The sequence below is a fragment of the Artemia sp. Qi Xiang Cuo genome, chromosome 19, assembly GCF_049724085.1.
Source record: "Artemia sp. Qi Xiang Cuo chromosome 19, ASM4972408v1, whole genome shotgun sequence".
Classification (NCBI taxonomy): domain Eukaryota; kingdom Metazoa; phylum Arthropoda; class Branchiopoda; order Anostraca; family Artemiidae; genus Artemia; species Artemia sp. Qi Xiang Cuo.
Window position 1 is genome coordinate 13,179,294 of NC_142812.1, and position 24,170 is coordinate 13,203,463.

The 24,170-nt window shown below is 36.0% G+C and overlaps 1 protein-coding gene across 1 annotated transcript in view; it reads right to left on the reverse strand.

The window, feature by feature from the left end:
* The window catches only part of LOC148940513 (disintegrin and metalloproteinase domain-containing protein unc-71-like), a 426,194-nt gene that overhangs the window by 382,476 nt on the left and 19,548 nt on the right, over positions 1 to 24,170 (reverse strand). The window contains exon 2 of the mRNA XM_089104806.1: positions 7,316 to 7,390. Within this exon, the coding sequence (XP_088960932.1) occupies positions 7,316 to 7,390 (75 nt within the window). The remainder of the gene's footprint in view (positions 1 to 7,315; positions 7,391 to 24,170) is intronic.

Genomic DNA, 24,170 nt, shown 5'->3' on the forward strand with positions numbered 1-24,170 from the left:
TTTATTGCTTAAGCGTATTGACACACAGCCCAAAGAGACACACAGCCCAAAGAAAAACAAACATCCCAAAGAGATGCCAACACCAAAAAGAGACAAAAACAGCCCAAAAAGAAACTAACAGCCCAAAGAGACATACACCCAAATGATACAAATGTAGCCTTAAGAGACACACACATTCCAAAGAGACAAACACACCCCACGTAAACAAACAACCCAAAGAGACAAACACAGACCTAAAAGACTCAAACAGCCCAAAGAGACACATACAGACCAAAAAGACTCAGACACCCCAAAAAAGCTCAAAGAGACACACATGGCTTCTAAGAGACACAAACAGCCGAAAGAAACACACAAAGAGCAAAATGACTCAAACACCCCACAGAGACACACAAATACCAAAGAACCACAAAAAGCACAAAGATACACGCACAGGCTAAAGAGATACAGAAAGCCCAAAGAGACACACAAATTACAAAGACAAACATACATACAAAAAAGTGAAGAACATCTCAAAGATACAAACAAAGCACAAAGAGACACACATAAATACTAAGATACACATACAGTCAAAAGAAACAAACACAGACAAAAATGGCTCAAAAAGCCCGAAGAGACACACATAGCCCAAAGAAACACAAACAGCCCAAAGAGACAAAAACAGCCCAAAGAGACAAACACAGACCAAAAAAGACACAAAGAGCCCAAAGAGACACAAACAGATCAAAAAGACTCAAACAGTCCAACGAGACAAAAAGAATCAGACACCACAAAAAGACTCACACTCCAACGATGCAAACACATTAGAATTAGACACACACATCAAAAATAGAAACCCACAACCTAAGGAGACAGAGACAGTACAAAGAGATGTACATAGCCCAAAGAGACTCACACATCCAACATAGAGACACACAGCCCACAACGACACAAAACCCAAAAGAGTCACACACAGACCAAAAGAATTCATACTGCCCAAAGACACACACTGAATAAATAGACACACACAGCCCAACTAGTAACACCAAGAATATTTAGTCATACAAAAAGTCCTAATTTACGCGACCCGCCCAACGAGACACACACACAGCCACAATTGACAAAAAAACGCACATACCGACACATACCTACCAAAAAGATTCAAACACCCCCAATCGCAACACATTGCCCAAAGAGACACACAAGACGTCGCAGAGCACCCCCTAAACACCGAAAACACACACACAGAACGAACTGACACAAACAGCCCAAGAGAAAAATACAGACCAAAGAGATGAACGTGGCCAAAATATACGCACATATCCAACAAAGACACAAACAGCCAGAATTGACACAAAAAAGCCAAAAGAGACACACACAAACCAAAAAGATTCAAACTGCCCAAAGAGACACACAGCTAAAGACACACACAGCCTAAAGAGACACACACACAGCCTAAAGAGACACACAGCCCGAGAGACACACAAGGCCTAAAGAGACACACACAGCCCAAAGAGACAAAAAACGCCCATACAGACACATACAGACCAAAGATTCAAACGCTCCAAAGAGACACATAGCCCAAAGTGACACACACGACCCTAAGAGCCAAAAGAAAGACACACAGACCAAATGACTCAAACAGCCCAAAGAGACACACATAGCCCAAAGAAACATAAACAGCCCAAAGAGACACAAGCCCAAAGAGACAAACACAGCCAAAAAAGATTCAAACAGCTCCAAAGAGACACAAACAGATCAAAGACCCAAACAGTCCAACGAAACACACAGCCTAAAGAGACGCACAAAGCCTAAGAAGAACACACAACCCAAAGAGACACAAACAGCCCAAGAGACAAACACAGACCAAAATGACTCAAACAGCCCAAAGAGACACACAACCAGACCACACAGACACAAACAGCTCAAAGAGACACACAGCCCAAAGAGACATACACAGCCTCAAGAGACACAAACAGCTCAAAGAGACACAGACAGGCCCCTCATGCAAACACTTCTGAGTGTAGTCTACCATTCCTTAATTAGCAGCATCGTAAATTTTGTTTAAATACTTTTTTTTTCATTTCCCAGATTCAAGATTTTTATTTAACACAAATGAATAGACATGCTGAAGTATTTAAAATTGTCACATTAGAAAACCTGTTTGGTAGGGCAAGTACCGTTCCTAGTAATAGGTGACTGGCCCTGGTAAGTCAATGTACCGGTTAAACTACACGCATATTCATGCCTCAGGCTTGTATAAGTACATGTATATTTTCAACGAATTGGGCGCTTACTACTCCCAATACCTATGCTTTTGGATATAATATAAGCCCCCCGCAGCCCCAGAGGAAAAATCTTTAAGTTATAAGAATTGCCCATTGTTTACACATAGTAGGCTATTTGTTATTGGGAAGCATGTATACATTTTAGGGTGGTAAGACGAATTTTCTGCTGTTTTTTTTTCACGGGGGAACTTTCCATAGGGAGGGAAGTTCCCAAGGGAAGAACTTGTCAAAGGAATTATACACTGGGGGAATTTGCCAGAATTCCTATGCAAAATTCTTTTCATATTTGTTGCTTTCTCTTTTCCGTCTCAGTTTTACGCGTGGAGTTGTTAAGGGTAATTGTCCTGGGTAAATTTTCACCGGGATTGAATTGTCTAGAGGATATGTCCGTGTGGAGGGTATTTCTCCGTGGAGGTGGGAACAGATCACATGGGATTATTTAAAACGTGATAAGAAATTATATATAAAAAACAAGTTTTTTCAACTGCAAGTAAGGAGCAACATTAAAACTTAAAACGAAAAGAAAAAATTATGCATATGAAGCTCCTCCTCAACAGCTCACTCTTTAAGCCAAAGTCTGAACTGTGTCCAAATTCTTTAAGAACAACTCCTGAAACACAAGGTTCGTTTAATTGGAACAATAAGAAGTTTTTTCAAAAGAACTAAAGAACATTAGCATAAAGAGCGAGGTGTTGAGGAGGACGAGCCCGCTTCATATGAGAAATAATATTTGTTCGTTTTAAGTTTTAATGTTGCTCTTTACTTTCAGTAGAAGAAACTCGCTTTTTTATTTAGTCAATAAAAAGACTTGAATAATATTTTATATGCAGAAATACCTATTTATTGGAACTATCCAAATTCTGAACATGTAGAGTAATATTCGCATATATCCTTAGTTTCAATCATATTTCTGTTACTGTGACTGTTGTCTGTTAGTGTTGTCTGAATTTCCTTCTGTTAGAGTAAAGGAAGATTAAGAAGTGGGAGCTTTAAGGTCATGTGTTACCTCTGATTGGTCAAAATGCAGACATGAGATGAGTGCAGATATGGTTTTCCAATTTGAATTGTACCTTAGCCCGGCGGAAACCGTCAGGATTAAAAATTTGTACTTTAAATTTTGAGCCATTGAAGCAGTTTCTTATTAATTTTAAAAAAGCTTCTTATTGTTCTATTTGAATGAACGTTGTGTTTTAGAAGTCGTTCTTAGAGAACAGGGACAACATTCATACTTTAGCGTAAGGAGTGGGGTGTTGAGGAGGAGGCAACCCCCCTCATATAAAAAAATTATGTTCAGTTTAAGTTTTAACGCTGCTCCTTACTTTCAGTTGGAAAACTTGTTTTTTTATTTAATTTCTGATCGTTTTAAAAAATTTAAATAATGCCAAGAAATCTGGCTCCACCTCCATGAAATATGAAATATACCTCCTCCTAACGGATCTATCCTCTAGACAGTTCAATCCTGGTAAAAATTTACCCCGTACAATTACGCTTAACCTCTCCACGCGTAAAATTGAGTCGGCAAAGAGCAAGCAAGACAAAAGAATCATTTCCTATAGGCCTTCTGGGGAATTTCCCCTTTGTAAAATTTCTCCTGAAATATTCAACCCCTGGGAACTTTCCTCCCCTTGAAAAATTCTCCCCGCGGAAAATCCCCCAGCGTAAAATGCCCCCTTTCCCCACACCCGAAAATTGTATGCACACTTCTCAACAACAAATACTATACGTAAACAATGGGCAAAATTTATAACTTAATGAAATTTTCCCAGGCGCTCTGGGGGGTCATGTTATCTCCAAAGACATAGTTATTAGGCCTTTCAACTATGCTGAACAAATGGCTATTTCGAAACTTTGGTCACACGATTTTGAGAAAAAAGGGGCATGGGAGGGGGCCTAGATGTCCTCCAATCTTTTAGGTCACTTAAAGATCGCACTAGAACTTTTAATTTCCTTTCGAATAAGCCTGCCCCGATATTTTACTGCCACTGGGTCAATAAGATTACCCCTGGGAAAAATAAACAAAAAAGCAAACAAATAAAAACACATCCGTGATCTTTCTTTTGAGAAAAACACAAAATTCCACATTTTTGCAGACAAGAGCTTGAAACATCTACAGTAGGGTTCTCTATTACGCTAAATCTGTTGGTGTGATTTTTATTGAAATTTTTTAACTTTCGGGTCTGTTTCTTCCTTTTTTCGAAAATCAGGCAAATTTACTCAGGCTCGCAGCCTTTGATGAGTAACACTATACTTAATAAAACGTATAGAATTGGAATCAGCATAATAAGCCGATTCTTTGATATATCTATTGGTATCAAAACTCCGATTTATAGAGTTTCGGTTAGCATTGACCGAGTCCCTCCTAACTCACAGTTCGTTACCACGAACTGTGTGATAACGATTTATTGTGATTTGAAGTGAGACAAGGCAAAAGGAGGAATTTTCGACACAAATCAGAACGGGGGATATTTGTAAGGTGACAACAATATGCAGAGAAGAAAACTAACAACCATACTAAAAAATAAATGTAATATTTTGTAATTAATTTTATCAGTCGAATTTTTTTGAAATTTAATATGCAATATTATTCTTTTGTAAGTAATTAGTACTTATCGGGTACGAGTAGGGAAATTGTCACTCATGAGGGAAAATTCAGTCACGGGTCTGTAGGTATGCTGTATCGATTCGCCAATTAAATAATTCACCAATTAAATAATTTCGCCAATCTAAACAACTTTAGCTGATATGACATAAAAAAATGCAGAAGTCACGATTCTTCTCCATTGTAGCTAAGATGGAACTTTTTGCCAATAAAAACTGGCAAAATGGAGCCTTCCCCATGTAATCTTCTTGGATTGGCCTTTAGCAAAGTGTTACAGGAAAAATTAGAAAGTTATAATGCTCAACAGGGGATGAGTTTTAGCAGCAAGTGTTCCCAGTGCTATCCGAAACAACTGCATGGGGGCTAATAAAACATATATTTTGGCGCTATGTAATTCCTGGAAATTCGGGAATAATCATAGAGAGAATCAGGAAGTTAAATCCTTACTAAGGTTATTTTTGACCGCAAAAGTAGGTGTGTTAAAGTCTAAACAAATTTGTCTTTGTATTGAAAGTAGCCTCTTTAAAAGTGGATGAGTTGCTTCTTTTTAATATATTCTCATATTTATAAGATAATTTCTTAAACCACATTGGCCTGACATTACATAAAGAAAGAAAAACGAGCAAAAATGGGTTTTTTAAAGGCCAAATGAAAATACTGAAAAAACGCAACAAAGCGAATTATTTTTCAGTTGTTCGCTAGCATCCGTAAATGGCAGTTCATTATTTTTTTGGATTTTGTGCAAATCGCGGATATTGGCGAATAACTCGCTTTTATGGTTGTTAGGTATTATGTTTTAATTCTTATAATTTTTGGCTTTTATTGAATTTTATTCATCTTTTAATTTTTTCGTTTTTTCTTTGGTTTTTTGGTTCTTTTCACATTGACTTTCAGCGTTTGTTTTTTGTTGTTTTTTTCTTCGGCACTTTCCTTGGATACATTATTTCGTTTCGCGCTGAAGAAGAGAGGCGTTTGTCCTCTCGAAATATTCGATTTTTTGTGTTTTTTCAGTATTTTCATTTTGCCTTTAAAAACCCCATTTTTGCTCGTTTTTCTTTCTTTATCTCATATTTATATTGGGAGCTTCCTGTAGATTCTTATCAATATAATTTATGCAATTTATTTAGCTCAACCTATTCCTACAAGTGCAAAGCAAAAACTGAACAGAAGCAAACTACACTCAAACCAAGGTGAGGTGGTTGCCCCCTATATCTCCCACTGAAAAATGATAGAATATGTATCATTTCAAGAGACTTCGTATAGAAGGAGTTGTCGCAGAAACTTCGAAAGGGGCTCATTTGATTGTAAATTAAAAGGACCAGTGAACTTTTACATACTCAAAAGCGATTGGAGGGCAACCAGTCCCCCCATACCCGTCATTTCCCCAAAAACATCCAATAAAAATTGGAAGATAGTCATTTTGTTCAGCGTAGTGAAAGGTCCGGAAATTCAGGAATGAAAAGTCCGGTTGTAACTTATGCCCCGGGGGCTTATAAGGTCCTTATAGAAAGAGTGGTCGTATAAACTTCGGAGGGGTTCATTGGACTGGTAATCAGAAGTTATAGTGCCTTTTTTAGAGTCTGAGTGATCGAAGGGCAGCTACCCGTCCCACACACACAGACGTCGTATTTTTTCCAAAAAGCATCTGGTAGAAATTTTGCGATAGCCATTTGTTAAAAAAAAAAAACAGTTCAAAGATCATAGGCAGCGCAACTGTGCTGCCTTAGTAAAGAGCGATGTGGGCACAGTGTATTATTTTCTGTTTTGTTTTTTAGACCAGGGCACTTCCTATGACGTTGTCGTAGAAACTTAGAAAGAGCGGCTCATTAGACTGGAAATTGCAAGCTCTATTGCCCTACGTAATAGTCAAAAGTGATTGGGGGACAACTAGCCCTCCCACCACGCAAATCATTTCCCCAAATAAATCCAGTCAAAAACTTTGAGATAGCCATTTTGCTCAGCGTAGTTGAAAGGTCCACTAACTGTGTTCCTCTACCCCTTCACTTTTTCTAAAATAATTCAACTTTCTTCAGGTTCGTATGTTTTGAAAAATAAATTTATCCTTAATGAATAATGTATGTATGGAATCACAGTAAAATTAAATTCTTTTGACGTACATACTGTTATCGAAATTTCCTTTTTTGAACTTAAGATAAATTATTAGCACGAGCCACTCTTTACATATAGTTCTTTATCACACAATGTTTGAATCAGTTTAATAAATTTTACCAGTCAGTTTAATAGTCAGTTTAATAGTCTAGTTTAATAGTCAGTTTAATAGTCAGTTTAATTTTACCAGTCAGTTTAATAGTCAATTTTACCTTGAATCAGTTTAATAAATTTCAGTTTAATAAGATACGCAAAACCTGCAACTCAGCAAAATCTAAAAGGGGCGACAGCTGCAGTATTGCGTCACCCGTCTTCATAAGCCAAAATCAAGAGCAACACTTACCAAGTCTGCTATATTTGCAATTTGTATGGAATCTTGAACCACTTCAGCTCGTCTACTTCCATTCCTTTTTTCAAACTGAAAAAGAACGAAGAAAAAGAATGGATAATATCCTTCATTATGCAATACTCAAATATTTAACATTTAAAATGCAATAGACAGCAATAAAAAACAACGTGGTACTTTTATGATTACAACGTGGTACTTTTATGAGCGGTAGGGGTGGTACCCCTACCGCTCAAATTGTTCATTCATTGACGCATTTTAGAAACCGTTTTTTTCGTCAGTTTTTTTCAGCTTAGCGTGACACAAGACAAAGAGAAGTAACAGAATAGATGGAAAATATATAATTTAGGCTATATATTTGCAAATAGGGAGCGAGGGTGGGGGTAAAGTATTTGGAGAGTGTGAAGTTAGAAAACAATTCTTACTACATAATATGCGGAATAATTGTACCTAACACATTAGGCATGCCAACCCGCTATACTTTACCCCACGCACCCCCACCCCTAATGTGCAAATATATAACCCATTTTTTTTCTAAAGTATTATATTTTTTTAACTTACTTTGGTTTATTAAACGGTTCGTGGTAACGAACTGTAAGTAAGGAGCGACCGGGCTCAATAGTAACCAAAACTCTAAAAAACGGAATTTTAATACCAATATATACATCAAAAGAATTGGACTTTTATGCTGATTTCAAATATATTTCATTTCAAGTTTAGTCTCACCCACAAAAAGTTACGAGCCAGTAAATATTTGAATTATTTTCGAAAAAAGGGGGAAACACCCCCTAAAAGTCATAGAATCTTAAAGAAAATCCCACCGTTAGATTCAGTGTAATATAGAATCATACTGCATAGGTTTCAAAGTCCTATCTGCAAAAATGTGGAATTTGTATTTTTTGCCAGAAGAAACATCACGGATGCGTGTTTATTTTATTTTTTCTCCTTCCCGGGGGTGATCGTATCAACCCAGTGGTCCTAAAATATCGCGAGAGAGCTCTTTCGGATGGAAGTTAAAAGTTCGAGTGCCCTTTTTTAAGTGACCAAAAAAATTGGAGGGCAACTATAACCTCTACCACGCTAAATTTTTCCCAAAGTGACCCAATCGAAATTTGAGATAGCCATTTTGTTCGGCATAGTCGAAAAAATCTAATAGCTATGTCTTTGAGGATGACTTAGTCCCCCAGAGTCCCCGAGGGAAGGGCTGCAAACTGTGAACTTTACCCATTGTTTACATATAGTATTGGTTATTGGGACGTATACAGACGTTTTCAGGAGGATTTTTTTCTAGTGGGAGGCAGGGGGAGAAGGTTCAGTTGGAGGATCTTTCTATGGATGAATTTTTAATGGGGGAAGGGAAGTTTCCACGAAGGGGGTGCCGGATTTCTCAGCATTATTTAAAAAACGATCAGAATTTAAATAAAAAAACAAGTTTTTTCAACTGAAAGTAAGAAAAAATATTAAAACCTAAAATGAACAGAAATTATTACGTATATGAGGGGGGTTCTTCTCCTCGTCAATACCTCACTCTTTACACTATGTTGGATTATAGTTATAATTTTGGACGTAATTTGAATATTTAGTTAACATTTTCAATTAAAATTTTTTGCTGAAATTCTTCGTTACTTTTGATCTTCTGGGCAACTGAAACCATCACAATCTCTACAAGAGGATTTTCTGATGTTTAAATACACTACATAAAAAAAGTTTAAATACACTGAAACATTGTATATAAATAGGAAAAGAGAAGTATTTCCATTTAAAATCCCTAAAAATAAGGCTCTTGGTAGCCCTCCCCCCCTTTCCCCTAAAAATTTCCTCGTGAGACTCGTGATGCTCCGCCTCGACTTTTCCACCTCTGTGCCAGTAGGCATATGATTGCATTATCTTATGCTACAGAGAAAAATACTGTCACGATGTGAGGGGCACTAATCCCCCATAGCACCAATAATAACACCGGACACCAAACAATAAAGCAGGAGTAGAATGCAGACCCCCCCCTCCTGTTGCTAAAACCCATTCTATATTTATTGGAAGGCTTAATGAGAGTAATGATATTTGGGCATTAAAATGCACTCTTTGAAGCACAGTTTATATAATTATCCAGTATGATCATTCCCTATCTCACCCATTATAAAAACCCGGACCGGGGTGCGAGTGCTCTGGAGAACGTTTTTGCAGATATAAACATAAGCGGCATCAGATCTTTTCACGGGTAGACACGAAAGTCAGACACGAAACAATCGGAAATAAGTGGAAACCCGCTATGACGAATAATGCACTTTGTAACCATTTCTCATTGATACACGCAAACACACTGATCCATAAGTGAAGAAATAAGTGGGAGGAGCTTTTTGTTTGCACCGAGAACGAGGACCAGAAATGATCTGCGATAAACTTACTGGATAATTCCATAAATTGTGCTTTGAAGCATCTGCTATCCTCCCCCACTTACAAAATGTCTCACTGACCTTTCTTCATAATAGCTGATGCGCACCTGCGCATCCCTGTATATTATTTTATAAATTTTAGCAAATTAGTTTAGTTAAATGAAGCTTTAGATTAAATATCAAAAACATTTCTCGGCAATAGGAATGGAGGTAACATCCCGCAAAGAGATTAATTTTCACCCCCCATACCCCTCTGTATATTTATCTGAGTGTTTTTGAAGAGTTAGATAATTTGGACATGGAAATGCATCTACTCCTCCCCCACCTACACAATGATCCCCTGCGCCTTCTTAACAATAGCTGATGCAAAATTATACGTCATTGAAAATAACGTATCGTATAAATAATCATTAAAAATAACGTGTAAATAATCGTTAAAAATAAAATGAAACAACTTAGTTAAATCAAGCATTAATATATCAATATTAACCGTTAATCTAGTAAGAACTATGTGACTTTTTAGGAACAAATGCGCCACTAAGTGGCATGTGGCATCTTCAAGTGGCATCTGCAATACCAAGTGGCATCTTACTCTGTAACTTGGAAGCTCAATATATAATATAAAATATGAAAAGTTGTTTTAGATGCCATTTTTATTATTACACTTTTATTATATTATTATGTTTATTATATTATTATTATTTTATCATTTAATTTTTTATTAAATTTTTATTATAAAATGTAAAAAGTTTTAAAATATAAAGAGTAATATACCAAAAAGTATAAAAAGAACAAAAATTCTATTATAATACTTTTAAACCGATTGGCTATCTCAGAATTATCAATCAATAACAACTTGGTCATCTTTTTTTTTTTTTTTTTTTTTTTTTTTTTTTAAATCCCACCTCCTCTCCTCTCAGTGGCACTAACATTAAAAAAAAACTACTTTTAAACATTACAAAAATCTAAATGCCACCTACACCTACACTCTAAAGATGACAATTTGGTCATCTTTGGGGCAAAATCATAGGATGGCACCACAAAATGGCAGAAAATGCCATTTTCCAGTGTCACTATATTGTTGGTCACTTAAGAAAGCACTAAAGCTTTTAATTTCTGATCAAATAAGCCCTCTTCTGATCTTCTAGGAACATCCATTCGGTACAATCAATCTTGGGGGGAAAAAAAAATAAACACGCATCCGCAACCTTTCTTCTGGGAAAAGATATAAAGTCCCTTCTTATTTACAGTTCATTACAACGAACTGTTTAATATAATATATTTAATATTAACTTTTTAAGAAATCACTTAAGTAACTGTTTCAATTTATAGACTTATAGAGAAAACCCGAAAATACTAGTTTTTACAGAAATATATTATTAGTAAAAAATTAGCCACGCAGTGAATTTTATAGCAAGAATGCATTACGAGTTCATTACAAATCATCCCAAGCATTACAATATATTTAATAGATTCATTTTAACATATTCAATAGGGCAAATAGAGCAAAATCTAAAAACCTTCAAAGACTACAATTTAAATATATTTTATAGACGATTATAGATTAGCAAATTACAAAGTATTAAATATATTTAATAGTTGTCATATTTAATAAACACATTTACAAATGTTCAATTGTATATAAATTTTTCGATTACAACTTTATACTCATTTATACTGTACAGCGATAAATAGATTTCAATATTAAAATAAATAAGTTAATACAAATTAAACTGTATAAACAATTATTATGTATTATTAAATTATAATCTATTATATACAGGTTATTAAATTTGTTTTAAGACATAATTAAATATTTAATTGACTAAATATTCAATGCACACATCTACAAAAAAATCGTATAAAGACATACTGTATTATGTTTCTAAGAAAAATGTTTATACAATTATAATCCTGCAAGTATTTATATTTGTTATGATAAACATTTTCACAAATGTAATATTAAGCTCGAACAGCTATATTCTTTTAGGATTTTCACCATACAGCCAGACGGTCCTTGGTTCTGGTATGACCAAATCAAACAGTTCGTGGTAACGAACTGTAAGTAAGGAGCAACCCGGTTCAATGGTAACCGAAACTGTAGAAAACGGAATTTTGATACCAATAGATACATCAAAAGAATCAGATTTTAATGCTGATTTTAAGTATATAAGTTTCATCAAGTTTAGTTTTACCCATCAAAAGCTACGCGCCTGAGAAAATTTGGCTGATTTTCGAAAAAAGGGGGAAATACCCCCTAAAAGCTATACAACCTTAATGAAAATCACACCATCATATTCATCGTATCAGAGAACCCTACAGCAGAGCTTTCAAGCTCCTATCTGCAAAAATGTGGAATTTTGCATTTTTTGCCAGAAGAACTGATCACGGATGCGTGTTTATTTGTTTTGTTTTTTTTCCCCATGGGTGATCATATTGACCCAGTGGTCCTAGAATATAATGGGAGGGCTCATTCAAACGTAAATTAAAAGTTCTAGTGCCCCTTTTAAGTGACCAAAAAAAATGGAGGGCAACTAGGCGCCCTCCAACGCTCACTTTTTCCCAAAGTCACCCGATCAAAATTTTGAGATAGCCATTTTTTTCAGCATGGTCGAAAATATGATAACTGTCTTTTAGGATGACTTAATCGTCCAAAGTCCCCAGGGGGAGGGCTGAAAGTTATGAACTTTACCCAATGTTAACATATAGTATTGGTTTGTGGGAAGTATCCAGACGTTTTCAGAGGGGATTTTTTCTGGTAGTGGGGGGGAGTGGGTCGAGGGTTATGTGGGAGGATCTTACCGTAAAGGAAGTTTTTATCGGAGAAGGGACATTGCTATGAAGGGGGAGCCGGATTTCCCAGCATTATTTAAAAAAAGATCAAAAATTATATAAAAAAAAAACAAGTTTTTTAACTGAAAGTAAGGAGCAACATCAAAACTTAAAATGACAGAAAACATTACGTATATGATTGGGTTCATCCCCTAGTCAATACCTCGCTCTTTAAGCCAAAGATTATTTAGTACTTTTATAAGAGCTATTTATTATAATTAACGGCATTTGTGATTAAGGGGTTATTTTTAAAGAATTGGAGCAAAATTCGAACTTTAGCTTAAAGAGCAAGGTATTGACTAGGGGGCGAACCCTCTAATGTACGTATTAAAAATATAAGAATATAGAGGTTCGTTACGTAAGTTAATTCGTAAGTTACGTAGGCTATATTTATTACTAATAAAAACGTTCGTAAATAAAATTAAACAGGTTTCGAGAAAGCCATTTAACCAAATAAAAGTAAAATTAATATTCAATTTTTTTAAATTCTTCATGTACGGTGAGCCAAAATCAAAACCTACATTAATTCAAGAACGTTCAAAAATTAAATAAAAAAAACAAGTTTTTTTAACTGAAAGTAAGGAACGACGTTTAAACTTAAAACGAGCAGAAATTATTCCGTATATAAAAGGGGCTGTCCCCTCCTCAACGCCTCGCTCTTTACGCTAAAGTTTGACTTTTTCACAAATCTATTTTTTTTAAACAATGAAAAACTCTAGCGTAAAGAGCGAGGCGTTGAGGAGGGGACAGTCCCTTTACATATACGGAATAATTTCTGTTCGTTTTAAGTTTTAACGTCGTTTCTTACTTTCAGTTAGAAAAACTTGTTTTTTTTATTTAATAATAACAAAAGCAGACAAGGGGAATTCACTTGTAGTCATGGATACGTTAGATTACGACAAGAAATTTTATTCATACTTAAAAGACAAAAATAAATATACTACCATGACTCATGACCATATTGATAAGTTTGCGAATGAAATTATAAACAAATTAAAGAATCTAAAACAAAATGGCAAAGTCACCCCACAATTGTGTAATAAATTTTTCCCCCGTGGTAGCTTTTTCCCAAAATTTTACGGTTTACTGAAATTAAATAAGCAAGGTATTCCCTTAAGGCCAATTGTAGCATGTACGAAAGCACCTGCTTCCAATATTGGAAAGTGGTTATGTACAGCCTTCAAACCTTTGCTCTATTCCCAGGAACCATACATATGTACTTCGGTAGATTTAGTGGAAAAACATAAAAATGCAAGCATTTCAGAAAATACAATAGTAAGTATTTTTGACATAGTTTATATGCATACTAATATTGATGTAGCAATATCTGAGCAATTATCAAAAAATAAAACAGAAGAAAACTATCATTTAATCAAAGATTCAATAACAGGAATAGATTACAAGGTTTTAATGTTCCTAGTCAAAATTTGTGATAAATATTCAATGTGTTTCTTTTTATCAACAAATAAAGGGAATTTCCATGGGGCGCTGCTATCTGGGTTATTAGCAAATATTTATGCAGAACACCTTGAAAATTGGGGCTTAAATTCATACTTTTTAAAACATGTCTATTGGGGGCGTTACATGGATGATGTAATATCGGTCTGGAATTATGGTGAAAATGAACTTAGGGACTTTCTAGATGACCTTAATACATATGACCGAAATCTACAATTTACCTTAGAAATTGAAAATGCGAATAATTTACCGTTTCTTGATCTATTAATAATTCGTAGCATTGATAAACTGGATTTTACAATTTACAGAAACCCACACAAAACAACAGATATCTACATTTAAATCCAATCACCCCCCAGAAGTTAAAAGAGCTGTTGTTACCTCTCTTGTCAATCGTGCCCTAAATGTTTGCTCTGAATCTAACATCACAGGTAAACTAAATTTTATTAGAGACATACTTTTAGAAACAGTTATCCTATTGTCTCTATTAACAATAAAATTAGCCGAAGACTGGCAAGACACTCCCATAAAATCAAGGGTCTTTTACCATGTGAAGTTCCCGCCAAGCCCTCAAATATAATTTACCGTCCATATATTCCAAAAGTCACTGCAAGTTTAAAAAAAAGATTGCACACAAAATAATTTTTATGTAGTATTTACTAAAATTTTAAAATCATGAATCACGTAAGACCTGGTAAAGATATAACCCCAGTTACTCGCCAAGGAGGGGTTTATCAAATACCATGTGACTGTGGCAACTTTTATGTTGGTAGAACCCATCAAAATTTATAAAAACGCCTACAACAACACAAAGATGACATAACTAAAGGTTTAAATTCTAATAGTAGAAATATTTCTTTTGATTCTGATTTAAGCTGTCATATCTATGATAACCCTAACCATAAAATGCTTTTTGAAGATGCTTGCCTTATTAGCAATGATTTAGGCATAAGCAGGTTGTTCGAGAGGCAATTGAAATTAAAATCAAAATAAATAGTAATACCTCTTTAAATAGGGATCTGGGGAAATATTCTCTTAGTGCCTTATATACAAATTTAATTAGAAATCATTTAACTAATAATATTACAAAAACAGTAAACAATTCCACCCAGCCTGTTACGGAGAGACCTTCTATGCTGGTTGCGAAAAATGCAGGATTAGCTTTAAGAGCTTGTCTATAACTGTTTCTTATTCCATTTGAATGAACTGTCTTTTTTTCACTTCCCTTGGTGCACCAGTCCTGGTTGAACTTCCTTGTAGTAATGATGCTAGGACTATTTTAAAATAAATAAAAAAAAATTAGTTTCAACGATTGAATTTTTATATGATTTTCTTTTATATTTGTTTTTCTTCATTTGTTTTGCAGAGGACGGCCCTTGGATTTAGGGTCGAAATATTCATTTAAAGTTGCGTTCCACTGTCTTAGAAAAAATTCCCTATTGTTCTACTTATTGTTTATGATGGAAAAGCAGTGTGGTCTTCGTCGCTATTTACCGAATATCCTCCAAATTTAAAACAGAATTTTGACTCATTGCTGCGTTTAAAAAAAATGCTGCATAGTCGAGCAAAAAGCCAACCTCAAAACCCTGCAGCCAGATGATTCTTGGTTCAGGTAAGAAAAAAAAACCTTCAAATTGAAACCAGAATCTTGACTCACTGTGGCGTTTAAAAAAATGCTGCGTAGTCGACCAAAAAGCCAACCTCAAAACCATACAGCCAGATGGCTCTTGGATCAGGTGTGACCAAATACCCTTCAAATTGAAAACAGAATCTTGACTCACAGCTGCATTTAAAACAAACTGCTACATATTTGACCAACAAGCCAATCTCAAAACCATGCAGCCAGATGGTTCTTGGTTCTGGTAAGAAAAAATACCCTTCAGATTGAAAACAGAATCTTGACTTACTGCTGCATTTACAAAACTTCTGCATAGTCGATCAAAAAGCCAACCTCAAAACCATACAGCCAGATAGTTCATGGTTCTGGTATGATCAAGAACCCTTCAAATCGAAAACAGAATCTTGTCCTACTGCTGCCTTTAATAAAGCTGCTGCCTGGTCGACGAAAAAGCCAACCTCAAAACCATACAGCCAGATGGCTCTTCGATCTGGTGTGATCAAATACCCTTCAAATTGAAAACAGAATCTTGACTCACAGCTGCATTTAAAACAAACTGCTACAGATTTGACCAACAGGCTAATCTCAAAACCATGCAGCCAGATGGTTATTGGTTCTGGTAAGAAAAAATAACCTTCAGATTGAAAACAGAATCTTGACTTACTGCTGCATTTAAAAAACTTCTGCATAGTCGATCAAAAAGCCAACCTCAAAACCATACAGCCAGATAGTTCTTGGTTCTGGTATGATCAAGTACCCTTCAAATCGAAAACAGAATCTTGTCCTACTGCTACCTTTAATAAAGCTGCTGCCTGGTCGACGAAAGAGCCAACCTCAAAACCATACAGCCAGATGGTTCTTGGTTCTAGTATGACCAAATACCTTAAAATCGAAAACAGAATCCTGACTCACTGCCCCATTTAAAGAACTGCTCTATAGTCGACCAAAAAGCCAATTTTAAAACCATACAGCAAGATGGTGTTTGTTTCTGTTATTCCTAAATACCTTTCATATTAAACACAGAATATTTACTCATTGCTACATTAAAAAAAATGCAAACAAAATATAATAAATACAAATAAAAAAAAAAAAATATAAAAATCTCATTGCCATATTTTTATGGTCTTTCTAACGGTTCAAAGAATAGATTTTACACCAACGGAAAAATTTAGTTCTATGGTACGTTGTCAAGCCAAAAATCAAAAATATATTGTTCGCCAAGTCCGGAGGGGGTGTGAAATTTTGTAAATTAACCCATATACCTCATCAAAATTTGTCCCTGCATGGCAGCAAACTTCCTTCCAGGGCTATTAAAAAGTTGAATATCCTAATATTCCCCACCGTTGTAATTGTAGATTACGTGTATTAAAAGTAGACAGGCCATACTGTCATAATAGACAAAGTCTTGAAAAATATGTTCATACAGGCAAATGTTGCGTTCAGTCCTGTTTCAGATTAGAGTCGAATTTTTGCTCTTTGAATTACATTAAATTGTGTTTAAAATAAAAAAATATTATACGGAGCTAAAGTACCACTACTACTACTATTACTAACAACTCACCGCAGCACCAGCCCTCCTGAGGCCAACACAGCTATGCACGCTCTTCGTCCATCCCAATCTATTCAAAGGCTTCCTCTTTACACCCTCCCAGGTAGTTCCCATTTCCCTTAAGTCTATCCTTGCCACATCTTCCGAGCCCAACCGAGAATATACTGCTTTTCCTTTAGCCTTAGACGGTTGGCTAAAAAGGACAATCATTGGCAATCTTTCATCCTTCATCCACAGAACGTACCCTATCCATGTCAACCTTTCTCTCATTATAGCCCTAGAAATCGAGAGCGAACCACACTTTTCGTACAACCTACTTTTTCAGATACGGTCAGTCACTCGTGTACCCAAAAGAATCCATAGGCAATTTCTCTGGAAAACATCTAGCAAATCTTGCTCCGTTTTTTGGAGCACCTATGCTTCAGAACCATACTTGATCACTGTCATCATTGTAACTTCCAATATTCTAATCCTGGTTCGCAGAGTTATCTTCCTAGCAGAAAAACAACCTGGGCCTTGGCTATCATCTTCACTGTACCCGCCGTCTTTATAATAATACTACCTAAGTAAATGACGCTAAGGAGCTAAATATATCATAGAAATGTCCTATAAAGAAGACAGTTGTCAAAATATCAACTTTAATCAGCGTGGAAGAAAAGGCTCCACAAACAATATTGCTCAATGTTATCTTTATCCCAAATCCATCATTGCAACTGCTAAGCAGGCAAGTATCAGTTCAAAGTGATTTTTTATTTATCTTGGCTTGATGTCAGCACCTGTGATTGTAATCCCTCTCTTTCAATGGAAATCACATTCATGCCTGACTGGCAAGTTGCCTTTTAGTTCTTAGATCTCTCAAAGGGGGATTTGAAATCCTATTTTGCTGAAGGGGTCCAACAATTTACAATTGTTTTAGTAGTGGAGGGGATTTTCTTATTAGACTCAATTTTTGATTTGAATCGGAAGCAGACCACTTGGACAAAAAGTTTATAATAACCCTCTGTAAATTATTACCGTGGTAACTTCACCTTCAAGTACAAAAATGACTTTTTTTCAGAATTGATGGAAATCACATTCATGCCTGACTGGCAAGTTGCCATTTAGTTCTTATATCTCTCAAAGGAAGATTTGAATTCCTATTTTGCTGAAGGGGTCCAACAATTTACAATTGTTTTAGTAGTGGAGGGGATTTTCTTATTAAACTCAATGTTTGATTTGAATCGGAAGCAGACCACTTGGACAAAAAGTTTATAATAACCCTCTGTAAATTATTACCGGGGTAACTTCTCCTTCAAGTACAAATAGGAATTTTTTTTCAAAATTAACGTCATCATGATAATCATTACTATGGTAAATATGCTTATTACTTTTACTGGATACGTAAGCGTCCTCTGAAAAAGCCGTTTAGCTTTAAGCTATCTCAAAGAAGGAACTTGCAATCTTTTTGGAATAGTTTAAATACTGGTAGAGACATTTTTTTATTACGTGGGGGAATATTTAAAGCTTAAATAGCTTATGATATTGGTAACTTGAACAACTACTTCAAATGCTGTCATGTTCATGGATTCTGATGGTAACAAATAATGTTCTGAATAAACCCCCCGAAATCCTAAATTTTACCAATATTTTTTGGCAGTTTTATTCAAGTTATCACAGAAAGTTTGTTTATTACTAGCCCCCCCCCCCGAAACAATAAAGAAAAAAACCCTGCAAACATCCCAAAATTCAATGACATGATTTATTAAACTGAATTTATATTAGCAGTGTCCTTTGTATTTGTGTAAGGATTTTAAAGTTGTCAAAAAATGTGGGCAGTTTGGACTTAAAGAAATAAAACTTGACTATTCAAGCAGTGTTCCTAATGCAGGTTATAATACTAAATTCAAAAGCGTTATCAGATTTGTTCTTGTATCACAAATATCTGCAGAATGATTCTTTGGACTTTTTGTGTTTGAAATTTTGTTATTCAAAAAAAAAAAAAAAAAAAAAAAAAAAAAAATCCCGCAAGAACCATTGGTCACGAACCGTAGCCCAAAGAAAAATTCCAAATGTATTATCTAAATGGCCATACAATAGTTTATTATAAGATAATTATATATTTGAATTCTTGAGATAGAAAAACTTAATTTGGTCCCACAATGCAATTTAAGCTGTTTGTAAATTCATCTTTTTAGTGTTCTGGAGTACAAACAGGAAAAAAATTTATATAATTCCTAATTGAGTTTTGTGTTCTAAATTCAAATATTCACCTAAAATTATTCCTAGCAACCATAGCTTTACGGAATTATTGAATAAATTTTCTTTTTTCTTTTAATATATGTTTCATTTATATATTAGACATTTCACACAGTTTATAGTAACAAACTGTGAGTAAGGAGCGGGTCGAATCAATTGTAACTAAAACTGTAAAAAGGAGATTTTAATAGCAATTAATACATTAAAAGAACTGACTTTTTATACTGAGACAAAACTAAACATTTTTCAACTGAAGTATTAATACTTCAAACGCAGAGAAATTATTCCTTATATGAGGGATCCCTTTTTAATACCTCAGTAGTAATCAACCTTATACTTTGCGTACAGGTATAGAAATTTTCATGTTATTTGCGTACAGGTATAGCAATTTCCTATGCTATTCAGGGCCTTTACGTGGCCCCTCCGTACCAAACAGGTTTTTCTGGTAGTCCTATTCTACAGGGACATTACACCTTTGCCAAGAGATTTACGCAATTTAAGGACAAGTTTTTCTGACATAGATTTCTAGTTCATGATATACAAGTTTTTTTTTAGGTTAAATCCGTGGTCATTCATCTGTAAGTTGATTAGTAGGTTTTTGTTTTTTTTTTTAAAATTGGCTAATAGGTTTTTAAACCTATTACTACGAACGCTACATCCATTCTATTTTTGGAACTAGGAGCGAGATTGTGTGATGCTATCAGACTGGTTTCGTTTCATGGGTTCATTAATAGAAGGACTAATGTTTTTGAAAAGGGTAATTACTTCTTTAGTTTACGAGATTTGCGAATTTTTTGCGAAAAGATATTTGCGTAAAGGTATTGCGATGGTTAAGAATGCCTCACGGGAAATTAAAGAATGGGATGCTTGCATCAACAATACAAAGAATAATCACGGATACTTAATAGATTTTACGCTTACAAGAGACATTGCTTGAAGGTATTCAATAGCTTAATTGAAAAGTAACGATAGAATGACATTGGGATTTGACCTAGCTTTACCTCTCCGATGTGATCTGTATAATAAATAATTAAAGTTTGAAAAGTATTGTCAATTTAAAAAGAAATGGCTGAAAAGTGTTTTGAGGGGGATGGGTTGCATGGAGGGTTGAGTTGCAAGAGGGTTCAGTTAAAGGGGATACAGTTGCACGGGGGTTTCGGTTATACAGGGGTTCAGTTACAAGGGGGATTCAGTTGCATGGGGGTTGAGTTAAATGGGAATTGAGCTCCACGAGAGTAGTGCTTTGTTGTGGTTTAGCCGTGAGGTCCCTTACCACAACCCCAAAGGGCTCCGATCCCCCCACCCCCACCCCCAAGGAACCCCCCCGGTCCTCAAAGAGTCTCTAGGCGCCCCAAGGGGCCGGGGGTTACCGTTTAACATTTAAATTATCATGATTTTAAAAGTTACGGTTTAAGGACTCTCGTGTTTTAATCCAGTGTGATTTTTTCTTTACATGGTGTTCGTTCAAAAAAAGCGAGAATTTCTGTTAAATAAATAATTCTTATATTTTTTCCGTTCAATTGAAGGCGAGGATTTCTGTTAAATAAATAATTGTTATACATTTTAAAATGACTTCACGGGGTTTGAGGGGGCTCTGTTGTTTTAAGCCGTTTGATTTTTTCTTTTCATGGTATTCGTTCAAAAAGTGAGGATATTCCGTGTGATTTTTTTGGGAAGTTTAATAAAATTATTAGTTACCGAGAGTTCAATGACTCCTCCCCTCAATGACTTTCAAGGGTTTTATGACTTCTCCTCACAATGAATTCAGATGGTCTTAGGACTCATCCCCCTAGCCATAACTCCATTCAACCTTGAGTGAAGATATAAAAGTTTGATGAAGTATTTTTCGGCTTAACAGCTACATTAATAACTTCCAAGATGATAGGACTTATTTTTTAATTTAATTGGGAATGAAAAGTCAAAGTCTAACATAAAGAACAAGGTATTTCGGAGGGGTAGCTAACTTCATATACGGGATAATTTCCATTCGTCTTAGTTTTTAACGATGCTCCTTATTTCTAGTTGAAAATGCTTATTTTTTAATTTAATTGGGAATGAAAAGTCAAAGTCTAGCATAAAGAACAAGGTATTTTGGAGGGGGTATCTAGTTTCATATACAGGAAAAATTTCCATTTGTCTTAGTTTTTAATGATGCTCCTTATTTCTAGTTGAAAATTCTTATTTTTTAATTTAATTGGGAATGAAAAGTCAAAGTCTAACATAAAGAACAAAGTATTTCGGAGGGGTAGCTAACTTCATCTATGGGATAATTTCCATTCGTCTTAGTTTTTAACGATGCTCCTTATTTCTAGTTGAAAATGCTTATTTTTTTAATTTAATTGGGAATGAAAAGTCAAAGTGCCAGAATGGTTGAAATCCACTAGCTCAGTATTGGGGTCTTAGTCCACCAGCCTGAATGTTGGAAATCCACTGGCTCAGTATTGAGGTCTCATTCCAACAAACTGATTGATTAAAAGGCACTAGCTCAGTATGGGGGTCTTAGTCAACCAGCCAGAATGATGGAAATGCACTAGGTCAGACTTGGGGTCTTAGTCCACCAGTCATACTGGAGGAAACTCAGTAGCTCAGACGTGGCTTCTTAGTCAGTGTTCAGATTGGAGCGTTGGGGTCCGACTATCTGGGCTTTATTTGTCAAGACCTGAATGCTAAGCGACGGACATGAGCTCGATTGGGACCCCATTGTGAAAACGGAAAACAAAAAACAAAAAATATATTGTTGAAATGTGTGTAGAGCATGGCCTGGTTACCGCTAGGGGCAACAGTCTAACCGTTGACGGTTTTAGGTATCCGTGAATAAGTTCTAAGGCGAGAGTGGAAATTGGGACAAATTTTTGGAGGTGCCCACCTCACCTGCTCAGAATTTCAGGCAAGTGACCGTAAATTTGAAAAAGTTGAAAGTGGCTCTTATTGTCTAAACTAAGCAGAGTAATCTAATCTATACTAGTGGGAAAATTACTGGTAACACTAAGCTTCTTGAACACGTTCTAAATTAAGGGAAGAATTTGGGGCAATATTTGGGAGCACCCCTCAACACAGACTCTCTGGAAGGTGACCCAATAATTTAAAAAACACACAGAAACGACAGACACAAAGAGATGAATCACACACACAGAGGACAAATACACAGAAACGACAAATAGAAATATAAAATACTCAGAGACTACACACACACACAGAGTCAACACACACAGAGAGATGAGAAACACACACAGAGAGGACAAACAGACAGAGAGACTACACACACACAGAGACGTCCCACACACACACAGAGAAGACACACACATAGAGACAACACAGACAGAGAGACAACACACACACACAGAGACAACAACCACACGAAGACAACAAACACACACACAGAGACGACACACACAAAGTGAAGACTTACACATAGAGAAGACACACACACACAGACGACAAACACACAGAGACTACACACACACAGAGACGACACACACACAGAGACGACACACTCAAAGTGACGACTTATACATAGAGACGAAACACACACAGAGACGACAAACACAAAGATACGACAGACAAAAAGAGACTAATCACACACATAGACTACAAACACACATACACTACACATAGATAAGACACAACAACAGAGAAAATACACACACACAGAGTAAACACACATAGAGACACGAGACACACACACAGAAATGACAAAAAACAAATAGAGACGACACAGACAAAGAGACGTCACACACACACAGATACGAAACACACATAGAGACGACACACACATAGAGACAACACACACACACACAGACAAAACAACCAAACAGAGAAGACAAACACAGACATAGAAGACACACTAAAAGTGTATACTTACACATATAGACGACACACACATAGAGACGAGACACACAGAGAGACGACACAGAGAGAGAAAAGACAGACACACAGAGACAACAAACTCAAAGTGAAGACTTACACATAGACACGACAAACAGACAGAGACAACACACACACAGAGATGAAACACATACAGAGACGACATGCAAACAGAGACGACACACACACAGAGACAACACACACACAGAGACTAAACACACAAAGCGATGACACATGCACAGAGAGGACACAAACACAGAAAAGACACACACACAGAGACGACACACATATAGAGACAACACAGACATAGAGAGGACAGACACACAGATACGAAACAGCCACAGAGAGGACAAACACACAGAAACGAGTCCACTCACACACACAGAGGACAAACACACAGAGACGACAGACACAAAGAGACGAATCACACACAGAGAGGACAAACACACAGAAACGACACATAGAGACGACACATGCACAGAGACGATACACGCACAGAGTCAACACACATAGAGAGACGAGACACACACACACAGAACTGACAAACACACATAGAGACGACACACACAAAGAGACGTCACACACACGCAGATACGAAACACACATAGAGACGACACACACATAGAGACAACACACACACACACAGACAACATCCACACAGAGACGACACAAACACACACAAAGAGACGACACACACACAGAGAAGACAAACACACACAGACAACTTACACATAGAGACTACACACAAACAGACAAGAAACGAACAAAGACACGAAACACATACAGAGAGAATACACAAACAAAGAGACAACACAGACACAGTGACGACACACACACAGAGACGACAACACGTAGAGAGACGACACACACATAGAGACAACACACACACAGAGACAACACACACAC